The 17,152-nt window shown below is 57.7% G+C and overlaps 1 protein-coding gene across 1 annotated transcript in view; it reads right to left on the bottom strand.

The window, feature by feature from the left end:
- LOC138503329 (lysophospholipid acyltransferase 2-like) overlaps positions 1-17,152 on the bottom strand; it is a 228,382-nt gene that overhangs the window by 145,736 nt on the left and 65,494 nt on the right. Inside the window, exon 3 of the mRNA XM_069622961.1 lies at positions 16,355-16,432. Within this exon, the coding sequence (XP_069479062.1) occupies positions 16,355-16,432 (78 nt within the window). The remainder of the gene's footprint in view (positions 1-16,354; positions 16,433-17,152) is intronic.

Genomic DNA, 17,152 nt, shown 5'->3' with positions numbered 1-17,152 from the left:
TGTGTACACCTCGGCCAAGTGTCGCACTGTTCAGACGGGCATCCACATCTGCCAATCAGGCTTACACATACCGCAGTCACATGCATCCATGTTGCATCACTGTTGCACCCTTGTCAAATACACACACATGCACATGTACACAGTGCTCATACATGCAGCCCAATACAACATACATGCGTGACATCACGGACATGTCTACTTACATACACATACATACAAACATGTGTGCACGCACAACTGCATTTGCCATGCAAGCCTACACACACAAGCACCATCCATGTCTCACACATTACAGCCCTCGCATGTGTCAGCCCGACGGCCATGTACACCCCCACCCATACTCGACCCCATACAAACAGATGTGCAACCTGCACAATACCGAATAATCACCACACGCACTGCTCACAATCAGGATGCATGTACACTCACCGCTCGACTCCAGACGGGTCTGCTTCTCCAGGACCTGGACGTGGAGCGCTGGGGATATGCGTTCCAGGACCCCCATCTGTTCTTCCGACAAGTGGCCCCGGCGCCCCTTGGTATCCGCTGCCTTCAAGAGGCGCCGGGCCTTGTTCAGGGTCCTGGACCTGAAGTCCTCCCAGCGCTTCCTGACATGTTGTAAGTCCCGGACTGCCACCCCCTCCGCGTTGATGGCAGTCACGATGTCAGTCCAGATCCGAGTCCATCCTTCCTTGTCGGCGCGGGAACTTCCGAAGAGGGCATCATACTGCCCCAGGACTTGCTCCACCAGGACACCAACTTCGGTGGCACTGAAGCTGGTGCCCCTCTGCCTCTCTGGCCGGGGGTTGTCAGTGGTCACAGATGGTGTTTGCCCCGACATGACAACCCCAGAGGCAGGAGTGGGTGGGCAACTGGGTCCTGGGGCTGGGCTGTGGAGCGATGGAATTCCAGTCGAGAGTCTTCGGTACCAGCAGGGGTGGTCACAGCAACAGCACCCCTGGCTGATGTGCAGGCAGCAAATGGCAGTGCACGTGGGCAGCAGGCAGTCAGGCAGCAGCAGATGGTAGGTGGGAGCGTGCTCGGGGCTCTGGGGGGCAGTAGTTCGGCCTTCTGGGCAGGAGCGTGGTCTTCCGTGTGCTTACGCGTGGCCAGCTTGGTACGGAGTGATTTGGCACGTGAAAATCCTGCACGTCAGCGTGAAAATCGAGGAAAGGCCCTTAGCGCGTAAGCGTGTCAGCACGCATACGCGATTCTATTGGACCAAAGGCCCTCAGCGCGTAAGCGCGTCTGTGACGTGACCCGCACGGGTGTTTCCCACACAGCACGTGATGACAGAGCACACGTGGAAAGACTGCACGTCAGAGTCTCATCGCGTGTGATTGGTGGAAATGGCCCTACACGCAGAAGTGACAAAGCGTGTAATAGGAGGAAATGTCCCTACACGCAGAAGTGACAAAGCGTGTAATTGGAGGAAATGTCCCTACACGCAGAAGTGACAAAGCGTGTAATTGGAGGAAATGTCCCTACACGCAGAAGTGACAAAGCGTGTAATTGGTGGAAATGGCCCTAGCGCGTACACGCCGCGTAAGTGACGCTGGACGTGTGGGCCTGTATAAAAGGTACGCGTAGAACACCACTTCCTTGTACGTGCTTTTCGTGGAGAGCGAGTGGGTGAATTCTGTACTTCTTGTCGTTTCACACGCGATTTACTTCACGGCGTTTCAAGTTCGTATTCCCTGTTACCTCTGACAGATTTTTCTCTTCTTTCGCTTTTACTGGTTTACCTGGGCCTGTTCCCTCAAACAGTGTTCCCTTCTACTGTTGTCCTGTCTCCTCAGACAGCGTACAAATCTTCTTTTGGCGGGGGTGTTGCCAACCAAACGTGCTCCTTTTACACGCTCGTTTACCAGGCAGACGGTGAGTCACGCACGTATCTAACATCTGTGCTTGCCCCGTGTGTAGCCTACCCCTTCAGAGGTCATTCTAGGCTGCGTGTGACACGCATACGTTCATTCTTGTGTTTCTGGGTGCCACAGCGTAGTGCAGGTTTTTCTTTCTGCACACGTGGTCAAGGAGGGGTTGCGTGCACGTCATCTCCCTTTTTTGGGCCTCCTGTGCGTTGCGTGACCCGTCATCTTTCCCCAGGGGTTACATTCAGCCTTGCTAGAGCACTAGGGTACAATTACCATCTGGTACCCAACCCCTTTGACCCCCAATTGCCCAGGACAATAGTCTACATCCACTCCCATACGCACATTAACATCAGTGCCATGGCTGGGAGGCGAGGATTCCGTAAGGGTGGCAAAGGTGGAAGAGCCACAAGTGGTGGCCGTGGTGGATCCGGTAGGGGACGTGGTCGTAACTTGCAGGGTGAGCCTGTCCCCCCATGTGTGGAGGACCAGTCACGGGCACCCATAATCCCCCCCCCCCTCCCCCCTCCCATTGAGGCTGATGTGGCTGACACCATCCATGCTCAGCCCTTGTTGGACCAGCCCATTGTGGCACCAGACCTGGCTGACTCCATGGCTGACTTCCAGGTCAGCAGGGCTACGACACGTGCGCTGGTGCACGTTGATGCCATCATGCCACGTGGATCTGGGGCAGCAAGGTCATCTGCTGCACCAAGGAGGCAGGGCGGAGAGGCTGCAGGGGCAGCTGCGGCTCCATCCACCCCAGCCCTCACACACCCAGCCAGGACAGTGTCGGTCCTAGTCCATGCTGCTGACATTCCCCCTGACACCATCACACTAGAGCCAATGCCTGCACCAACTCCCATGCTGAGTGTGCAATCCCACACTCCTGATACAGAGTCCACCAGGGCTCCTGCCCCTAGTGTCCAGAGCGGCGCAGGACACTCAGGATCACCACCACCTTCCAAGCGGAAGAGGAAGAGTGCTCGTCCGGCACAGGCTGATGCCCCAGACACGGCTACACAGTCCGGCCCGTCCAGGAAGCCCAGCTTCACGGATGACGAACTGAATGCACTTGTCGAGTATGTGTCCGGACATGACAACGAGATGGTCATTGTTGCAGGATCCAAGACCACACCTGCACAACGCCAGGCACACTGGCATACCGTTGCGGACATCGTAAGTGCCCTTGGAATTGTGAGGCGCACAGCCAATGATTGCTATAAGCGCTGGAATGACCTAAAGCACAGGGCAAAGAGTAAGCTGGCCTCAAGTCATGCCGCAACTCTAGTGACTGGAGGTGGGTCTCCAGTAGTAGACATGGAACTCACTCCACATGAGTCAGTCGCTGGGACCTACGTCACGGAGGAACAGATCCAAGGCGTGGGAGATCTGGCTGATTACGAGGCATTGTCCGGTGAGTGCACATGCATGTGTGTGTCATCCATGTGCATGGTGTGTGTGTGTGAGGGCTTCTGTTTGTGTGCCAGTTGAGAGTGTGTGCGCCTGAGTCGTATGGGTCAGCCATGTGCTTCATGCAATCCTTCCTGCGCAGCTGCATTTGGCCATAGCAGTATCCCTGCTGCCAACAGTAGACATCTAGCCCAACTGCACGCCAGTTGCCCTTGAAGTGTCACCTTGCCACAACATATTTGCTTATTTTTCACTGTTCATTCAGTCAGTTTGTTTGCATTCCACCACTTTCACTAGGCATGTCACTGTCCACTAGTCACATGTCTGACATGGGTATGGTAAAGTGGAGTGACTTTGTTACCTGGATATCATTTGTACACACATGTCCCTGTGCAATTGGACCATTTCAGACTGGCAGCTCCAGGTGAAAAATCTGACTTGTTAGAATTAGAAAAGCAATTACATGCGGGAACTGGACTGAATGAATAGGTGCTGCCCTCCTCTCCATCTTCACTCAATTGCAATGGTACATGCCATCTGTGTGATGGCATGTGTGTTTCACCTGGCAATCACAGGCCAATGTGTGATGCCACTGCCAGGCAGCATGCAGAAAATGTGTTCATCTTCCATCTTGGTGTCATCAGTGTGTGCCTTTTGCCTGCACTTCATACGCAGTGAGGGTGCATGCATGGGAGGGTTTTAGTCATGTGGGACATGTGTCAATCAAGTACTGGTTCTCTTGCTTCTCAGCCCTCATTGTGTGCCATGGTGCTAATGCCTGTTTCCATTTCTTTGTTTTCATGTCTTTGCAGGGGAAGACGCACCTGATACTGCTGGGGTTGTGGAGATGGTGCAGACCCAGGAGGGGTCCGAGGGCCGACCAACCACCAGTGAGGGACGTGGTGTGGTGGTGGGGGAGAACCCACAAGTGCTGCAGGTCGGCTCTCAAGGGGTGTCTCTGGCTGCACCTCCCCCGAGCTGTACTCAGGTGTTGATTCGGATGAGACCTACGTGCCGTCGCAGGTGAGTGTTCCAGGGAGGGATTCTGTTCTGTCTCACCCACCTGCACCAGGGTCAGGACCCTCCATGGGGATGTCAGTGTTGGCAGCTACGCCTTCGGTGGTTACGGATGCAGGGTCACACTCCGCGACATCTGATCCTGTTCCTGGGCCAGCAGATCAGAGGGGGAATGCAGTCCTGCAGCCTCAGGCAGTGCCGGCACAGCAAGGCGCAGTTCGCCTTGCCCCAGACAGGTGTGGTGCCCGCCGACGTGGTGGCCGTACGCCACCCGGCAATACCGCATGGGAGCAATCCATTTACGGTATGGCAACCCAACAGGCTGCATCATCCGAGATGATGGCTCAGGCCATGGATAGGGTGGCCACTTCCATTGTCCCCCCAGAAAGGCTGATGGAGCGACTAGAGCAGGCAACCGACTCCATCTGCCAGTCACACAGGGAGGACATGTTGGGGTCCAACAGGGACAGGCGGCGGCACTGGCGACTCTGCAGGAGGCCATCTCCATTGAGTCCCAGGGCCACAGGGAAGCCCTGAGGCAGGAGCTCCTTCACCTCAGGACGACTCTTGTTGAGCTTGAGGCTTCAACACACCAAAGGACAGAACAGCAGCTGGAGCGTCTCACCCGTACGCTCTCAGCTGAGATGCAGGCAACGAGGGCGGAGGTCCGGGCATCCCGTGAGTTGTTGCATGGGGACCTCCGCACACTCATCCTCCAGAACCAGACCTACCACACCCGCATGCTTGCAGCCATGGAGGAGCAGACTAGGGCCTTGCGTGGGCTGCCTCCCATAGTGCAACCACCTCCGGATGCAGCTGCACAGGGTGATAATAGCGACAGCAGTGATACTCCCACAATAGGGTAGCCGTGTGGGCCATGAGCCCATGGAGGTGTTTTATCTTCCCAGGATCCACGCAGGTGGGTTCTGGTGTGCATCCTGTCCTCGGACCTCCTGGGTGGCCTCCCCAACCCCCCCGGGCCCATCAATGGCCATTTTTGTTTGTTTCTTATTTTTATTTTTATTTTGATTTCTTTTATTCCCAATTTTTTTGGGACGATCTGTTGGCTTCCGTGGTTCCTGTGGGCATACGCTGCATTGTGGCTGGGCACATGCAGGCTTGTAATGTATTTGGTTCAGATGCTTGGGTTTGAGTCACACACACCCCTCCTGCTTCCCGTTTCCATGGGCTTGCAAAGGGTGTGCCCAAGTGACAGTGAATTACACAGTGACGTTGGACTCCCATGAGCTGTGTGGCCAGTCTGTAGTCAATACTGTGTATACATTCATAGTGCATATTGCTGTTGTGTTGTACACTGCATGTTGCATTGATGTGTAACTCTTCTTCTGTGTCTACCTCCCAATTTGCAGGTCCCTTCCTCATGTCCACACAAGGACCTCTAGTCTGGAGATGGGGACCATGTTGGCAGCAGTGCACCTACAACTCTACATGGCGACAACACTGCACAGTTGGTAGTGGTGGGAGTGCAGGCATTTCCAGGTGGTGAGACTACTAATATGTAACATTTGTGATGTCATGTTAATGGTACTACGTGCTCAAGTATGTTGTTGGTCCGGCATTGCTGTGAGCATTTCAGGTGTTGCAGGTTTCTAATAGTGCCACTGTACATAGTGAGACTGATGTCATGTTGTGGGGATTACTTTGTTTACCTGCAATTAGCATGACATGGCACGGTGTGTCGTGTGGCGGTGCTGGGGTTGGGTTGGCTGACATGGCACTGTCCTCTTGTTGCATTTTGCAAGTGGGTATTCATTTTAGCTGCTTCAATGTGTAACTTCACAAAACTGCATTGGTGGTGTCTGTGTGGGTAGGGATGCACACATTGTGACACTTCCAGGTGGACAATCTCAGGCTGACATGGTATTCCCGGTTCATTCTCCAGACATTCAGGATCAGTGTCAGGTTGAGTCATCATTGATTGTCAGATGGAATGTGCCAGGGCAGTGTGCACTCCACAGGGGTGTGATTTCTATGTGAAGTAAATAGCCACTAGCTGTGTACGGGCTGCCTCCCCCCGTGCCCTTTCCCCTCCCATGCGCAGCGGCTGTGCATGTAGTTGGGGATGTGGGGCCACCACCATGTCCACGGCCAGGCCCCGGCGTGTTGCAACGTTGTGCAGGACACATGCTGCCACTATGATCCTGCACACTACTGGGGGAGCGTATAACAGCTGCCCGCCAGAACGGTCAAGGGAGCGAAAGCGTGACTTTAGCACTCCGAATGTGCGCTCCACTATGCCCCTGGTTGTAATGTGGGCTGTGTTATATCTTACCTGGGGTGGCGTGGTGGGGTTCCGAATTGGCGTCATCATGTGGGGGCTGAGAGGGTAGGCACTGTCCCCTGTGGAGGTGGTGATTGGTATCATTGGTGGGGTTGTGACCTTGCTCAGTATCCAACATGCATGCATGTGCAGTGGCATACATACTCACCAAGCAGCCATGTATCGCCATGCCGCCCAGCTTCTAGGTCCCGGCTTAGGGTGGACATTCGGTAAATGAAGCTGTCGTGGGTGGAGCCGGGATAGTTGGCATATACTGATGTGATGATTCCCTTGGCATTACATGCTACCTGCACGTTGATGGAATGCCAGTGCTTGCGGTTCCTATAGATGTGCTCAGATGCCCTGGGGGGACGTTGAGCCACATGGGTGCAGTCGATGGCACCTAGCACTTTGGGGAATCGTGCCACAGCGTAAAAATCCAGGGCGGAAGCATGCCTTTCTGCAGGTGTTCTGGGCAGGTATATGTGCCTGCGGACTGATGGGCGTGCAGTGATGATGTTCAAGACCTGGTGTAGGCAGCGTGACTGGGTGGCCTGTGACACCCCACCCACTATGGCACTTGTCCGCTGAAATGATCCAGTGGCTAAGAAGTGCAGTACATTGAGGACCTTCTCCAGGGGGCTGAGTGCTTGGGAGCACAGGGTGGGTGATGTGAGGTCATCCTCCCACTCACTCACCAGGTCCAGTATGATGTGTGGTGGATACCTGTACCTCCCATACACCTGGTCATCAGGTATCCCGAAAAGGCTGGTTCTGGGTGTGAATATTCTGGCCCTGACTATCCTCCTCCTCCTCCTTTGGTAGCCCACTGCCACTGCTGCTAGGAACGGTATGTTCATCCTGCCATCTGAGCATGTTATTTTTAAAGTCCGCAAATTTATGCTTTGCGCGTGTTCTAGGCGAGCGTGTGACCCGCGCACCCCTGGAATACAGTTCCCAGTCCAATAGCGTGTGGAAATTCACACGCACCACGGGATACAGCGTGTGACCCGCGCACCCCTGGAATCCAGTTCCCAGTCCAATAGCGTGTGGAAATTCACACGCACCACGGGATACAGGTTCGCTGACGTACTTGCGTGTGTAAGTGCCCGCGCACCCATTAAATACACGTACATAGGCCAATCGCGTGTACGCGCACTTTTGTCCAATTACACGCGATGACACTCTGACGTGCAGTATCTCCACGTGTGCCCCGTCATCACGTGCTGAGTGGGGAACACCCGTGTGGGTCACGTCACAGACGCGCTTACGCGCTGAGGGACTCTGGTCCAATAGAATCGCGTATGCGTGCTGACGCGCTTACGCGCTAAGGGCCTTTCCTCGGATTTCACGCTGACGTGCAGGATTTTCACGTGCCAAATCACTCCGTATCAAGCTGGCCACGCGAAAACACACGGAAGCCCACGCTCCTGCCCAGAAGGCCGAATTACTGCCCCCCCAGTGCCCGAGCTACCTCCCAAGTGCCATCTGCTGCTGCCTGCCTGCCTGCTGCCACCGTGCCCTGCCATTTGGTGCCTGCACATCAGCCATCTGCAGGGGTCCAGTTGCTGTGTCCACCCCTGCTGGAACTGAAGACTCCCGACTGGGATTACATCGCTCCACAGCCCAGCCCCAGGACCCAGTTGCCCACCCACACCTGCCTCTGGGGTTGCCATGTCGGGCACTTCCACATCTGGCACCAGTGGCAACCCCAGGCCAGAGGGGCAGAGGGGCACCAGCTTCACTGTCACCGAAGTTGGTGTCCTGGTGGAGCATGTCCTGGGGCAGTATGATGCCCTCTTTGGATCGTCCCGCGCCAGCAAGGAAGGACGGCAGAGGATCTGGGCCGACTGTGTGGTTGCCATCAACGCGGAGGGGGTGGCAACCCGCGACGTCCTGAAGATCAAGAAGCGCTGGGAGGACTTGAGGTCCAGGACCCTTGTGAAGGCCCGGCGCCTCGTGGAGGGGGGCCGGGGCCACATGAGTTCCATCCAGATGAGGGTCCTGGAACGCGTACGCCCAGCGCTCCACGCCCAGATCCTTGAGAGGGAGGCCCGTCTGGAGTTGAGCGGTAAGTGTCCCTGCATTACTGTGTGAGACAGGGCATGTTGCGGTGTGCTGGTTCTATGATACTTGCCTGTATGTGTGCCATAGGCCATGTATGCATGTATGTGTGCAGGGACATCATGGTAATGCATGTGCGACCAGTGATGTGTGATGCACATGGTTGTTGCATGTGTTGAAATGCCGCATGGGGAGCCCTATGCAGATTTTGAACATGAGAGCATGTCAGTCTCTGTACCTGGACATGGGTGGGGGTGAGGGATGGGTGCTGATGCCAGGTACATCTATGGTAGCCATGTCTGTGTGCCTGACCTGCGTGTCTGTGACTTTTGCATGCCATGGATGCATGACACATGTGTGTGACAATGCACAGATTCAGTAAAGCAGCCAAATTACCCTTGTATTCGCTGTGTTTGGTGTGTTTGGGGCCAGATGGATGTGACTGAGGTGAAGTGTGTGCATGTGATGGGCATGAGCCATGATGCATGTGAGTTACATATCATTGAATGTTTCAAGAGTCCATTGGACATGCATGGAAATGTCCATGGCATGCACCATGCCTGTTACTGTGTGTGTTTTGCCTGGACTGACCCATGTGTTGTGGAGGGACATGATGGAAGTGTACTTTGACAGTGGTGCTCATCTGCTATTGCTTCCTGTCTAGGGGACCATTGTACAGTGCCCTGATGCTTGTGTTCTTTGTCTCCCTCTACGCAGCGGCTAGTGAAGAAGAGGGCGGAGACGGCGCTGTGGAGCAAGGCGGCGGGGATGCCCTCACGGCTGCAGCGGAAGGGGTGGGTGAGCCCCCACAGGGGCCTGCTACGGTGGGAGACGGTGAGGAGCCATCCAGGTTGGTGGTTTGCACAGAGGAGGAGGAGGCCGCCACTGGGGCACACATGGGGCCTGGTGGGGGCCTCCCTGCTGGTGCAAGTGGTGCAGTCCAGGGCCAGGGGCAGGAGGCAGCACAGGTCACCGTGGAGGGGCCTGTGCATGTCGCTGTCCCTGACCCTATGAGTGCACCACCATGCACCAGCAGGGATGCCCCGTCCCAGGCCTGTCCGCAGGTAGAGGGGATGTCCATGTCACCTGACTCCCCTCCACCTGCGGACGTGGGAACCCCTGGCCGTGCGGAGAAGGTCCTGATTGGGGTCGCGATGCGCACGGCTGTGATTCGTGATGCCGTGCGTGCTTCCCGGGAGGAGCACGCACGTCATCACGAAGTGCACCGTGCCGACGTGGCCCAATTGGGATCGGCCATGTTCGGGGGTTTCCTGTATGTGTTGGCCAATGTGGCGGCCCTCTCCTCCTCTGTGCAGGCTATCCACCAGTCGTTCTCCTTGCCGTCTTCCAGCCCAGATGCCACCAGGGCCCCCTGTGGACCTGCCCCGACCAATGCAGCCAGCTCGGTGGGGATCCCATCCCTGCCACAGTCGGGAGTCAGAGATCCAGCAGGGGTGGACACCAGAGCAACTGGACCCCAGCAGATGGAGGATGTGACGGCATCATCGGGCAGGGCACGTGCACGACGGCGTCGGTGGTTTCCATCAGCCTGGATGCCGTCGTGCTGGCACAGGCAGTTGCGTCGGAGGCAGCAGCAGGCTCAACGTGGGAGGCATCATGGCTCGGGGCCATCAACATCAGGGGTGCAGGCATCGGCCGGAGGGCAGGAGAACCCTGGAATGGGAGTGGCTTCCGTGTGGGAGCGGTTGTGCCAGCGGATAGGTGCGGAGCGGCAGCGGGCAGAGGAGGAACGGCTCACGATGGTCAGGGCGGAGGACTCCATGCGGAGGGCGCTGAAGCGGGCTGAGTGCCTCGAGGGTCTTCGCAGGGAGTTTGAGCTTGACACTGCGTTATCCCTGCGGGACCTCAGGGCCAGGGAACATGCCCGCCTCCAAGCCATTGACCAGGAGTTCGATGATGCCCTGGCCCATGACAACAACCAGTGAGCCGTCCGAATAGCCCGCTGCCTTTGTATATAGTTGTATAGTTAGGGTTAGGTTTCCTTTGTTTTTTTGATTTTTCTTTTGGTTGCGATTGGACAATGCACCACTTTTTTGTATATAGTTCAGTTTTTAGTTAGTAGTCATAGTTAGGTTTAATTTGGTTGGGCTCATGGACCCAGGACGATCTTCTTCATGGTTCTTCATTGGCTTATTTTAATTTTTCAGATTATTTTCTTGGACATTCATCTTGTTTTGTTTGATTTGCTTTGTGTTTTTTCTTATTTCATTTCCATTCTACTTGCTGTTCAATACATATTATTTTTTTAATCTTCAATGTGTCGTATCATCTCATTGCTTTCAGGCATGTCATGTTGGGTGTTTTGTCATTCACTTGCAGCCATTGTGTGTGACAGACATGTGTTCAATTGCATTATTTAAATTGGGGTTGTAACATGTAATTGCCTTTGATATGTGGGTGGGTGTGATAGTTGGTTGGGCCTTTTGGCAGGGGAGGATGGGATTACGGACATGATTGGGGAATGTTGGGACCCAGGTGCTGGGGGGTGGGGGTGGTGGGAGACATGAGTGGGGGCCTGGTGGAGGGTGACCCTGGACTGCTGGGGTGTGGGGGTGGTTGGAGACATGAGTGGGGGCCTGGTGGAGGGTGCCCCTGGTGGCTGGGGGTGGGGGTGGTGGGTGACATGAGTGGGGGCCTGGTGGAGGGTGACCCTGCACTGCTGGGGTGTGGGGGTGGTGGGAGACATGAGTGGGGGGCTGTTGGAGGGTGCCCCTGGTGGCTGGGGTGAGGGGGTGGTGGGAGACATGAGTGTGGGCCTGGTGGAGGGTGCCCCTGCACTGCTGGGATGTGGGGGTGGTGGGTGACATGAGTGGGGGCCTGGTGGAGGGTGCCCCTGCACTGCTGGGGTGTGGGGGTGGTGGGTGACATGAGTGGGGGCCTGGTGGAGGGTGCCCCTGGTGGCTGGGGGGTGGGGGTGGTGGGAGACATGTGTGGGGGCCTGGTGGAGGGTGACCCTGGTGGCTGGGGGGTGGGGGTGGTGGGAGACATGAGTGGGGGCCTGGTGGAGGGTGACCCTGCACTGCTGGGGTGTGGGGGTGGTGGGAGACATGAGTGGGGGCCTGGTGGAGGGTGACCCTGCACTGCTGGGGTGTGGGGGTGGTGGGAGACATGAGTGGGGGCCTGGTGGAGGGTGACCCTGCACTGCTGGGGTGTGGGGGTGGTGGGTGACATGAGTGGGGGCCTGGTGGAGGGTGCCCCTGGTGGCTGGGGGGTGGGGGTGGTGGGAGACATGCGTGGGGGCCTGGTGGAGGGTGACCCTGCACTGCTGGGGTGTGGGGGTGATGGGAGACATGAGTGGGGGCCTGGTGGAGGGTGCCCCTGCACTGCTGGGGTGTGGTGGGTGACATGAGTGGGGGCCTGGTGGAGGGTGACCCTGCACTGCTGGGGTGTGGGGGTGGTGGGAGACATGAGTGGGGGCCTGGTGGAGGGTGGCCCTGCACTGGTGGGGTGTGGGGGTGGTGGGTGACATGAGTGGGGGCCTGGTGGAGGGTGCCCCTGGTGGCTGGGGGTGGGGGTGGTGGGAGACATGAGTGGGGGCCTGGTGGAGGGTGACCCTGCACTGCTGGGGTGTGGGGGTGATGGGAGACATGAGTGGGGGCCTGGTGGAGGGTGCCCCTGCACTGCTGGGGTGTGGGGGTGGTGGGTGACATGAGTGGGGGCCTGGTGGAGGGTGCTCCTGCACTGCTGGGGTGTGGGGGTGGTGGGTGACATGAGTGGGGGCCTGGTGGAGGGTGCCCCTGGTGGCTGGGGGGTGGGGGTGGTGGGAGACATGTGTGGGGGCCTGGTTGAGGGTGACCCTGGTGGCTGGGGGGTGGGGTTGGTGGGAGACATGAGTGGGGGCCTGGTGGAGGGTGACCCTGCACTGCTGGGGTGTGGGGGTGGTGGGAGACATGAGTGGGGGCCTGGTGGAGGGTGACCCTGCACTGCTGGGGTGTGGGGGTGGTGGGAGACATGAGTGGGGGCCTGGTGGAGGGTGACCCTGCACTGCTGGGGTGTGGGGGTGGTGGGTGACATGAGTGGGGGCCTGGTGGAGGGTGCCCCTGGTGGGTGGGGGGTGGGGGTGGTGGGAGACATGAGTGGGGGCCTGGTGGAGGGTGACCCTGGTGGCTGGGGTGTGGGGGTGATGGGAGACATGAGTGGGGGCCTGGTGGAGGCTGCCCCTGCACTGCTGGGGTGTGGGGGTGGTGGGAGACATGAGTGGGGGCCTGGTGGAGGGTGACCCTGCACTGCTGGGGTGTGGGGGTGGTGGGAGACATGAGTGGGGGCCTGGTGGAGGGTGACCCTGCACTGCTGGGGTGTGGGGGTGGTGGGAGACATGAGTGGGGGCCTGGTGGAGGGTGCCCCTGCACTGCTGGGGTGTGGGGGTGGTGGGTGACATGAGTGGGGGCCTGGTGGAGGGTGCCCCTGGTGGCTGGGGGGTGGGGGTGGTGGGAGACATGAGTGGGGGCCTGGTGGAGGGTGACCCTGCACTGCTGGGGTGTGGGGGTGATGGGAGACATGAGTGGGGGCCTGGTGGAGGGTGCCCCTGCACTGCTGGGGTGTGGGGGTGGTGGGTGACATGAGTGGGGGCCTGGTGGAGGGTGCCCCTGCACTGCTGGGGTGTGGGGGTGGTGGGAGACATGAGTGGGGGCCTGGTGGAGGGTGCCCCTGGTGGCTGGGGGGTGGGGGTGGTGGGAGACATGAGTGGGGGCCTGGTGGAGGGTGACCCTGGTGGCTGGGGGGTGGGGGTGGTGGGAGACATGAGTGGGGGCCTGGTGGAGGGTGACCCTGCACTGCTGGGGTGTGGGGGTGATGGGAGACATGAGTGGGGGCCTGGTGGAGGGTGCCGCTGGGGGGTGGGGGTGGTGGGAGACATGAGTGGGGGCCTGGTGGAGGGTGCCCCTGCACTGCTGGGGTGTGGGGGTGATGGGAGACATGAGTGGGGGCCTGGGGGAGGGTGCCCCTGGTGGCTGGGGGGTGGGGGTGGTGGGAGACATGAGTGGGGGCCTGGTGGAGGGTGACCCTGGTGGCTGGGGGGTGGGGGTGGTGGGAGACATGAGTTGGACATGGGTGGGGGCCTGCTGGCAGGTGCCCCACAGTGCTGGGGGTGGGGGTGGTGGGGGACATGAGTTGGACATGGGTGGGGGCCTGCTGGCAGGTGCCCCACAGTGCTGGGGGGTGGGGGTGCAAGGGGACATGAGTTGGTGGTCATTAGTTCAAGGAGACATGTGCCTTTGCTGGGGGGCATGCCCATGGTGGATGGGCTGCCTGCGGGACATGACCAGGGATGCAGGGTAGTCCCCTGTGGTGTGGGCTGCCTGCAGGGGCCGTGGAGGGTGTACAGGGTACACCTGGGAGGACCCACACTGTCAAATCACATGTGGAACTTCCCGCGCACCCCTGATATACTCGCGCCCAGGCTATTCGCGTGTGGAACTTCCCGCGCACCCCTGAAATACACGCGCCCCCAGGCTATTCGCGTGTGGAACTTCCCGCGCACCCCTGAAATACACGCGCCCAGGCTATTCGCGTGTGGAACTTCCCGCGCACCCCTGAAATACACGCGCGCCCAGGCTATTCGCGTGTGGAACTTCCCGAGCACCCCTGAAATACACGCGCCCAGGCTATTCGCGTGTGGAACTTCCCGCGCACCCCTGAAATACACGCGCCCAGGCTATTCGCGTGTGGAACTTCCCGCGCACCCCTAAAATACACTCGCCCAGGCTATTCGCGTGTGGAACTTCCCGCGCACCCCTGAAATACACGCCCCCAGGCTATTCGCGTGTGGAACTTCCCGCGCACCCCTGGAATACGCGCGCCCCCAGGCTATTCGCATGTGGAACTTCCCGCGCACCCCTGGAATACACGCGCCCCCAGGCTATTCGCGTGTGGAACTTCCCGCGCACCCCTGAAATACACGCGCCCAGGCTATTCGCGTGTGGAACTTCCCGCGCACCCCTGAAATACACGCGCCCAGGCTATTCGCGTGTGGAACTTCCCGCGCACCCCTGAAATACACGCACCCAGGCTATTCGCGTGTGGAACTTCCCGCGCACCCCTGAAATACACGCGCCCAGGCTATTCGCGTGTGGAACTTCCCGCGCACCCCTGAAATACACGCGCCCAGGCTATTCGCGTGTGGAACTTCCCGCGCACCCCTGAAATACACGCGCCCAGGCTATTCGCGTGTGGAACTTCCCGCGCACCCCTGGAATACACGCGCCCCCAGGCTATTCGCGTGTGGAACTTCCCGCGCACCAGGCTATTCGCGTGTGGAACTTCCCGCGCACCCCTGGAATACACGCGCCCCCAGGCTATTCGCGTGTGGAACTTCCCGCGCACCCCTGAAATACACGCGCCCAGCCTATTCGCGTGTGGAACTTCCCGCGCACCCCTGATATACACGTAGCACGCTCCCCCAGGCCCGATCGCGTGTGAAACTTCACGCGAACCCCTGATATACACGTAGCACGCTCCCCCAGGCCCGATCGCGTGAGGAACTTCACGCGAACCCCTGTAATACACGTAGCCCGCTCCCCCAGACCCGATCGCGTGTGAAACTTCACGCGAACCCCTGAAATACACGTAGCCCGCTCCCCCAGGCCCGATCGCGTGAATAACTTCACGCGAACCCCTGTGATGCACGTACCCTGCTGAAATCGCGTGTTAGACTTCCCGCGCACCCCGGTATACACGCACACGTATTTTTTGTCAGCGGGTGTCCGTGTTTGTGGGTACCCCTTTGCACGTCATTTTTCCTGGAGGGACACAGTATGGGACATTCATCATGGCAGTATATAGGTGCTATTTGTTGGCGCACCTTTTGGCGCACATTTCTTACATCCGCAGAGACGCTACCGCCTGCTTTCTTGTGGCGGTCGTGTTTGTGCCTGTGCGCTGGTTTGAGCGTGCGCTTTTTTGCCCTATTCTATTCCATGAATACGTGTTGTAGGCGAGCGTGTGGGCGTTCCGCGCTCTTGTGCCCTGTACTTCCCCCGTGACGCCCACGTTTTGGCAAGTTGTTCCCCATTCCGAGTGTTACGCCCGTGTTCCGCCTACTTTTGTTGCGTGCGCCGCGCTATGTGCGAATTTCGCTGTGGCCTGTGCGATTTTCGCTGTGACCTGGCGCACGCTGTTAGATGGCCTGTGCGCCAACGTGCGCCGCGCACTTTTTTATCGCACATCCGCTGGTTTTCTCGCGCACGGCCTTCCATGAATCGACGTGCGCTGCTTTTCGTGCGATTTTCGCAATTGCACTGCGATTTTCGCTATTCCACTGCGATTCGCACGTTTTTGCCCACTTGCGCCGCGCTAATTATTCCATGAATCGGCCTGTAAATGTTTCTTTGCTTATGTTTAATTTGAACACAGGAATAGTCTCAAAGTCAGGAAAAATGCTGCAGATTTCTGGATATTAAGCACTTAACAATCTAATAAGTTGGGATCATAAATGTTTCACACATTATGTTTCAAATAGAACCAAAAAGGTGGAAATTATAGAACTATATATAAAAGGAGGGCAGACTCAAGAAGTGAACTCTCGCCTTCACAGGGTCTCAGAAATGGAACAGCACCCTTATGCATCAAATATCCACTGCCAGTCTTTGGGATATGTATGGTAAGGACTGGGAAGTGATGGAGGTTAACTGGGGCGGGGCACTCCCTTCGCTTTGTAGAGCACCCCATTTTCTGCCCTTTTCATACTCACATGTGCACGTGCTTCCGATCCGCAATGAGCAGTATGGCATAGCACAGGGCCACATCACCGACCAAGAGAGCCGTGTACCTGCAGGAGAGAGAGCGAGAAGGTGGAAAGGAGGCAGCGTTAACAAAGTAGGGTAGCACAGTGAGTCATCGCATCTGCTGCAAAGATAGAAGTACAATCTACAGGCCACAGATTTGAATCCTAGCACCGGCCTGTTGTAAATCACATGATTTGCATATGGCCAGTGTCCTCCTCCATGCAGTGGAGGAGACAGGTTTTTGTGCCAGAAGGTGTAGGGCTCTTCTTGGGGCACCGGTCAATACTGATGCTCCACTCTGCCTGTGGCGGGACAGGGAATGTGGGGATATAAAAGATGCCCCATGCATAGCTAGCACCATCAGCCACTCGCCTAGCTGCATCCCTGCTTCTATTCCCCAAGTTTTCCTAGGAAGGGAAAAGCGTGGCGATATAGCTCAGTAGGTGAGATGCACCAGGCATAGCAAGCACCTAGCTGCATCCGTGAGGATATAGCTCACTGGGTGAGATGCCCCAGGCATAGCTAGCACCATCAGCCACTCGCCTAGCTGCATCCCTGCTTCTATTCCCCCCAGTTTCCTAGAAAGGGAAAAGCGTGTGGCTATAGCTCAGTAGGTGAGATGGCCCAGGCATATCAAGGACCAACAGTCACTCGCCTAGCTGCATCCCTGCTTCTATTCCCCAAGGCTTCCTAGAAAGAGAAACACATGGGGATATAGCTCAGTAGGTGATATGGCTCAGGAATATAAAGCAGCATCAGCAACT

The sequence above is a fragment of the Ambystoma mexicanum genome, chromosome 11 (assembly GCF_040938575.1).
Source record: "Ambystoma mexicanum isolate Mex_15411 chromosome 11, UKY_AmexF1_1, whole genome shotgun sequence".
In the NCBI taxonomy this organism is placed as follows: Eukaryota; Metazoa; Chordata; class Amphibia; order Caudata; family Ambystomatidae; genus Ambystoma; species Ambystoma mexicanum.
This window is presented reverse-complemented; position numbering and strand designations above follow the sequence as displayed.